The 8144-nt window shown below is 38.2% G+C and overlaps 2 protein-coding genes across 2 annotated transcripts in view; one reads left to right on the plus strand and one right to left on the minus strand.

Annotated features, from left to right (window-relative positions):
* The window catches only part of LOC115306340 (olfactory receptor 4P4-like), a 161688-nt gene that overhangs the window by 109314 nt on the left and 44230 nt on the right, over nt 1-8144 (plus strand). The window lies entirely within an intron of this gene.
* The window catches only part of LOC115306344 (olfactory receptor 4P4-like), a 9762-nt gene that overhangs the window by 390 nt on the left and 1228 nt on the right, over nt 1-8144 (minus strand). Inside the window, exon 2 of the mRNA XM_029956687.1 lies at nt 7212-8055. Coding sequence (XP_029812547.1) covers nt 7212-8012 — 801 coding nt within the window. The 5' untranslated portion in view covers nt 8013-8055. The remainder of the gene's footprint in view (nt 1-7211; nt 8056-8144) is intronic.

An 8144-nucleotide genomic window follows, 5' to 3' on the forward strand; every position in this document is an offset into this window, starting at 1 on the left:
TCTCTGATTCCAAAACATTTGAAATTCTTTGCCTTTGGTCTTACAAAACTCCAAATTCTTCATAAAGACTTATGCTTGTTTTCTGGGGTGCCTGTGTGGCTCAGTTGGTTAAGCATCTGACTTCAGCTCAGGTCATGATCTCACGGTTTGTGATTTCGAGCCCCACCTCAGGCTCTGTGCTGACAGCTCAGAGCCTGGACCTTGCTTCAGATTCTGTCACTCCCTCTCTCTCTTCCTCTTTACCCTACTTGTGCTCTCTCTCAAAAAGTAAATAAATAAATAAATGTAAAAAAGAATATTCCTGCTTGTTTTCTAAATCATCATTGGAATTTCATTTACAATAGCTCGTGCTATATGATCAATGCTGTTAGCAGGGGTGACAAGGAAGAGGGGAAAAAATCAGCTGAGAAGAGTTACTGTCATAAAACAATGTAGTGATTCTAAGGAACCTTCCTATGGGAAATCTGAAATCACAATGGATAAATAAAGGACTTCAGGCACCGAACAAGAGGCTGAAACAGTAGCAAAGTAGAAGGAGGTAGAAATGTTGAGGAATCTCAAACTGACCAGTGTAATCCTTTAGTGAATTGTTTCATCTCCTTAGGCACCATCATACTCTTTTTACACCTGACATAGCATTACAAAACTAGAATTTTGATGAGGAATACATGAGATAATATGAAATAGCACATGTCATGTGTGGTTCGGAACATTTTTCTTTCACTGTCTTTCCTTTCTGAGTGATTAGCATAGAACCACAGATTGTCATGCACACACACTCAACCAGTGGGAAAATAAAGGAAATAAAAAAGAAGATACACAACGTGGATTTAACAAGTATGTCAGGTAAATGCTGATTTCAACAATCTGTTACTGAAAATCTGTTAACATCATAAATGACTTATTATCTTAGCGTCTTTCTCTATAAAACTGTACTTGGGGCGCCTGGGTGGCTCAGTCGCTTAAGCATCCGGCTTCAGCTCAGGTCATGATCTCACAGTTCTTGGGTTCAAACCCCGTATCGGGCTCTGTGCTGACAGCTAGTTCAGAGCCTGGAGCCTGCTTCAGATTCTGTATCTCCCTCTCTCTCTGACCCCTCCCTGCACACACTGTCTCTTTCTGTCTCTCAAAAAAAAAAAAAAAAAAAACCTGTACTCAAACGATAACTTTATATTTCAGCATTATTGAATGCAAATTATGTATACTTTTTGGATCATACTGTCTCTTAAGGAATAAAAGCTTTGATATGTAAATACAAGTTTCTCTCACACATTCAAATTTTTTCTTAGTGTAATAGAAAGTAGATAAATTTACCATAGTTGACTCATATAAAACTAGTCTATTTTAGGATGGCAGATGTTTTGAAATATAAAAAAATTATTTGTTATTATACATGTTCAAGCATAAGCTGGTCTGTTTCTTAATAGTAATGTTGAGGTGCCGTTAAGCACGAGTTGGAGACACAATGAAATTCTCTGCTCACTTGAAAATGCTTTATCTAGCTCTACTCCTGTTTATCAAAAAGGGATTTTTGCTTGTAGGTAATACACAATTAAAACTAAAGTATGCTAATGAGTTTTTATAGTAATCTCATTATCATATGCTGCAAAAGAAGTTATAGCCTTTAAAATGAATTATGTAGAATAGATAAAAAGAATGCACAAGTGGGGTGGCTAAGTGGGTCAGTCAGTTAAATGTCTGACTTGATTTCAGCTCAAGTCATGATCTCATAGTTTCATGAGTTCGAGCCCCATGTTGGGCTCCATGCTCTCAGTTTGCAATCCTCCCTCTCACTCTGCCTCTCCCATGCTTGCACTCCCTCTTTCTCAAAAACAAAACAAAACAAAACAGACAAATAAATATTTAAACACAGACACACACAATTAGCCTAGCCCTAGTGTTCAGGGACCGTTCCCAAACCAAGAGACAGGGCAATTCACTAACCATGAGGTCTGAGTGGCTGTCCGCTTAGTTTAGGCATGCATCAGGAAGCATTCCGTCCTCAGATACTCACTCTACCAGTCAGTGAACACCGAAATCTGGAATAAATTGAAGAGCATTTACAAACCTATAATTCAAACACAGTCAGATTAAATCTCTGCAAATACTTTGAAATTTTCAACATGCCTTAAGCCTTCTACAACTTACAAAGGAAGTGGACTTGAAATATTCACTAAGACTCAGTGATGAAGTGGATATTCAGCCCCCAGGAAAGCAACCTGGGAATTTTGAATGCTGATTTAACATCTTAATAATAGATCAGAAGAAAAAATAAGCAAAATGTATTTTTATATTCCTGCAAATGCTGACACAAGTATTTAGGTCCTAGGAATCATCCATTTATTTTATGTCTGTGCCTGAGGACTATTGAGTTCAGTGGAACAGAATACTAACTGACGTGGCAAGAATTAATAGGTCTTTGAAAGCTCTATGTAATTATATTCCCAAAGGCATTTCTAGACAGACCTTGGCACAAGTGTTGCAAAGCCTCCATCCAGAGTAATGTGCTCATGGTCGTGGGTATAAATTTTCCATATTTGCCTATTTGGAAAAAAAATTGGCCCTTGGCCCCTGCAGGCCCAAAAAGGCTATAGTTAGAGCAATTCATGAAACTCTGACTGCTCTGTAGTCTCCCAGGTTTCTGAAGAATAGGAGGAAACTTGTAGCCTGTAACTGGATCAGGTTAGCTTTCAGGAAAATCTGAGATGAGGTAGAACACAGAAAACCAAAGATGGCCACTTACAGTCCTTTTGGGAGAATTATCAAGATCTGTGGTGCGCAGAGTAGATAGATAAATAAATTCAATGACTTGTGATATCATACTAGATATGAGGTTACCATTGATGAAATACTTGTTGAAAAATGGAAGACAAAAGAAAAGAGCAGATTAAACATCTTTTCCTCAACACTTGGCAAAAAGGAAAAGCAAAAATAATATGGGAAAACCAGAGGAAGGGAGTGAAGAACAACAAAGCTTCTATTGTGTGGAACATCCTGTTCTTTCTCTGCTCACTGACTCTTCACAAGTTGTGCTCAGTCTTATCCACATGCACTGAAGCCAGACAGTCTCTCTCTCCCAAGCATTTAAAGTTTTCTCATGCAAAAATATATCAGAAAATCAAATTTTATAATATTTAATCTGTTTCAAATCAAACAACTTAGTCAAACAATAACAAAAATATACTGAGAGAGTATTGGGTGGATTAAGTTCATCATATTATTCAATGCTTACAATAACACGTATCTGACACAAATATTATCAGCTTTCCTGGTGGATAAAAACACAGAAGATTCTAGAGTTTAAATAACTAGCTCAAATAGCCTGTAAAATCCGAAGCAAGAAAATGCATCATTCTAAGGTTACTGCTTCCTTCCAGGCTTTAAAAGTTTAAGGACTCTGAGTAAATGAAAGACTCTAGAACTTTGGCATGAAGGATATTAGAATCCAGTGATTTAAAGCTAGTCTACTTCAACATTATGCCCAGTGTTGATCAAGCTGTACTCAAGAGCTAACCTATACCAGTCTATAGCAGGAGATAGCTGGTCATATCTTGCCCTCTGCACACCCTCAGAGACAGCTGCTAGTTGCATTTACATCATTGTTGGGAAATAGGACATTGGACCTTAATTCCCAAGCACTGTCCTTGTGTATGAAACATCCTTATTGGACTTCTGCTCCCAGAATGCTGGGAACAAGGGACTTGATGAAGTTGCAAAAGGACGTGCAGGACAGAGCCTTCTTGGTCATCAGCCAAGAGGGACAAGAAGCTACAAGATATACCAACACACAGTTGCAAGCTGCTCCTGCTCTGCCTGCTCTGTGACCGTGTCTATTGTTCTAGTTAAATATTTACTGCTGACTAAACGTTTACCATGCTCTCTAGGCTTGCAAGGAGCGTATAAATAAGATGCTATTCTAAATAAAGTTTGCCATTAGCCCTCAGCACTTGGTCCATCTCCATCTCTTTCAGGGATGTCCATGGTGCCCAGCCTCCTTGGGACCAATCATTCTCACAGGCCCAGTCTTTCTGCGAATGTTCAGCGGTCACTGTGCCCATACTCTCTGAAACCATTCACGTTTCCATTAAGGAAGGAGCGTGGTCACGTCCCGGGGTTTGGGAATGGCCCTGATTCCATTAGCTGCTGGCAGCCTCTGGAAAGGTCCTTGCGTCTTGCTCCTTGTCTCTCCAGGAACCTCCCACACACATTCAACTATTTAATTCATCTCTCTTTATATACTAGTTCTCCTGTATAGTCTTACTTTTGGTGAAGTACAAATCATCTTTTTTTTTTATGGACACTTTTGCTCCACACAGTTAGAAAATTTTTTCTCCACTTCAGGGTCACAAAGATCATCTATGTTTTACTCCATATTATCGTATAGCTTTACATTTCATATAACATTCATATTATATTCATACATATAGTCTTCCTGAATAACATGGCATCATGAGTGTGAATTATATGTAAGACGTGGACTCTTGAGCATGGGGGTGGGGAATCCTAAGAGGATGAAGGTGAAATAAAACCATAGAACTGATAGATTCCAGAGTATGTTTGGAGAATGGAAGTGGACCAGTGTAGTTGGATGAAATCCTCTTTGCTGGGGACACACAGAGAGAAAAACAAACAGGATAACAATTACTAACATGAGGTTCTGGTAGCTGTGTGCCATGCTAAAACTTCACATAGGTTAGCCAAAGTAATGTTACATCTTTATGAAGTACAATAACTTTTAAAAAGATGGACTAATATAATTAAAGCAAATTGCCAAGACCCAGATATAAAAACTAACTGTCATTAAATGCCCAACTTTCCCTGACCCTAAAGCCTATCATTGTAACACCACACTTTCTGCCAATGTAGTGATTTCTGAGATTGGCAAATTAGACTCAGATAATTTATGGAAGATTTGTGATAAACAGGCAAGAAGGTTGGATTTTATTCCAAGGAAAATAGGATTCCTTACAAGTTTTGGAAGAAGGGAGTGATAGGATCAGAGATATGCTCTCAGGACATTTCTAGCTTCCTCACATGCAAGTGGTCACATGTGGAACTAGTTGAATCTTTTAAGGTGCAGTTGTAATCTGATTCACAGGAACTTGCTTCTTTGACTCATTTAACATCAGTCACAGGTAATTTAGCCTTAGTATCCAACCATATATACTTTCTACAACATCTCAAATGATAAAGCCTGTGGTACATAGGATCAAAAGTACAATGAATAGCACTCATGTATATGAATTCTGAATGGTCCATTTTAGACCATGCCTTCCCCATGGTGATTTTCAACTCCATGCTTCTCAGGGTAGAGATGAGAAGACTCAGTTTGGAGGCAACAGTCTCTGTGTAAAACAGAAAGATTTCCTTATCTTTCTTCTCACTCCCCACAGGTAGAACAGAAGTATAGATACAGGGGATGAAGAATGAAACTACCACCATTATGTGAGAGCTGCAGGTGGAGCCTTGTGTTAACCTGCAGAGGAGTGGATCCTAAGATTAAATCATATGAGGACATATGAAGTCAGCTACCAGGGCAACAAAAGTGGTGCCACCAGATCCCTGAATTAGCAATCACGAAGACACTAACAACACAAATATCTTTGCACACCTGTTTCAAAAGAGGCTTCATATCACATAGGGAGTGATCCATCTGATTAGGACCCCAGAAGGGCAAGTTGAGTAGATTTGGTTAAAAACAAAACATTAAATAAAGGGTAAATCTTGAACTTTTAAATCTGGCAATATTTTTATTTTATTAGTAACTTGAAAAACTGATTATCTGCCCAATTCCCCTCTGCTATAAAAAATCTATTGAATTAGATCTTCCTCATAAACTTTTCTACTCTTCTATCCTTCAGTCATTAGGCCTTTATAATCATTGTAATTGTAGTATTGCATTTACCTGGACTAAAAGTCTTCATGTATTTTCATTATCATTCTATTAATATAATCTGGTTACACAATCTATTCCTCTTTATATTTCATGTTTTCAAAGAGAGCATTTATTTTTGCATCTTATTAGAGATACAAATAAACACATTTCATGAAATTTCAGCTTCCTCTAGAGAATATTTCTCCTGGTCTCTTCATGTTAGTTACAAAAATGATGTGTCCTCTCCACTCATTTCCATGATTTGTATCACATAGTATTTTGATTGAAGTTTCTTTGTTTGAACTCATTTCTTCCTACTGATTTCTGGCATTTTATGATTCAGTCCTTTTATAGATTTTTTAGTAGAGCAATATATAAGAAAGCAGTGCATGTGTTTTTAATATCTTGAGTAATTGATTTCACTCTACCCTTTCTAGCTTATTTTTTTAAATATTAAAAAAAAACTTTATTTATTTATTTTGAGAGGGAAAAAGATAGAAAGTGAGCACAGGGCTGGAAATTGGGTGGAGGAGCAGAGAGAAGGATAGACAGAATCTCCAGAATTTTCCACATCACCAGCACAGAGCCCAACTGGGGGCCCAAACCCACAAATGGCAAGACCACAACCAGAGCTGGGAGCAAGAGTCAGACACCCACCAGAATGTGCCACCCAGGTGTGCCTTTACTAGTTTATTTTTGTTTCCAATGTGAAGTCCAGAGAGTTAAAACACAGCATTCTTTAAATAAGATTTTATTATGCACACTTATTGCTATGTAATTAATTTTGAAATACCTCTCGAGTTCATTTAGGTGAAGAGCCTATCATAAACCAAAACGGGGTCTTAAAATCATGGAATTTAACTGCCCCTTTGCCATGCAAAGTGTCTCATCATGTGATCTAACCACCAAACCTGATTTTCTATTGCAATATTACACATTTTTTTCACAATTCTCAGCTCATGTAACACTGTCTTAACTACACATACAATGGATTTTGTGCATGTCAACCTGTTCATACGGTCTCAAAGCCTACAAACTGAACTAAATTTTAAGCTTATTTTTTATGGTTTAATTAATATTCCATTGTAGTCACCATTAAACTTGAAGTCCTATTTCTGTCATTCATAAAATGATACCAGTGGAAAAATTACTCTGTGAGATGGTTTGCTCTCTCCTCTATCCACATCTAGCTGCCCCTCTGTTTTGTTAAAAAGATATTGATCTCTGATGTTTGACACCAGACTTTCCTCATGGTGTTTTTCATCACTGAGTTCCTCAAAGTGTAGATTAAGGGATTGAACATCGGAGCGATGATGGTGTAAAATAGAGCAAATACTTTATCTTCAGGGAAAGTGCCCGGAGGTCGAAGGTAGGCAAAGATTGAAGGCCCAAAAAATAAAACTATCACAGTGATATGAGACCCACAGGTAGAGAGGGCTTTGCGCCTTCCTTCAGCTGAGTGATTTCTTAAAGTGAATAATATAATGACATAAGAAGAAAATAAGACCACGAATGTCACTAAGGTAACCATTCCTGAATTGGCAACCAAAAGGACACCAGTGACATAGGTGTCGGTACAGGCAACTTTCAGCAAAGGAAAAATATCACAAAAATAATGATCAATCTCATTAGGACCACAAAAGGGCAACCTGATTACCAGGAAAAATTGAGGAAAGGAGTGGACGGCCCCACCAGCCCAAGCAGCCAACACTAGGAGATTGCACCTTGTCCTGTTCATGACAAGCATGTAGTGGAGAGGTTTGCAGATGGCAGCGTAGCGATCAAACGCCATGACTGTGAGGATTAAGACTTCAATCGTTCCAAAGAAGTGCATGGCAAAGACTTGAAACATACAGTTGCCATAGGAGATGGCTTTTCTTTCCACTAGGAGGTCAGCAATGAATTTGGGTGTAATGCTAGAGGTGTAGCAGATGTCCATATAGGACAAGTGGCTGAGGAAATAGTACATTGGTTGGTGGAAAAGAGGGCTGCACCGAATGGAGATGAGGATCAGAAGGTTTCCTACCAAGAGAGCAGCATAACAGAATAAGAAGAGCGTAAAGCAAAATATTTGTGTGTAATAGTCATACGAAAGTCCCAAAAGAATGAAGTCTGAGACATTCCTCTGGCTCTCCATCTGTCTCAGACTGGTGTATATTACCAGCAAACGGGTTAGATATCTGAAAAGAAAGAAAACATGGATCTTTATAAAAAAGTTAACAGCATGGCAACAATAATTAAAACTTACTAAAAAAGGAAATTGGCATCA

This window comes from Suricata suricatta, chromosome 11 (genome assembly GCF_006229205.1).
Source record: "Suricata suricatta isolate VVHF042 chromosome 11, meerkat_22Aug2017_6uvM2_HiC, whole genome shotgun sequence".
NCBI classification, from domain to species: Eukaryota; Metazoa; Chordata; class Mammalia; order Carnivora; family Herpestidae; genus Suricata; species Suricata suricatta.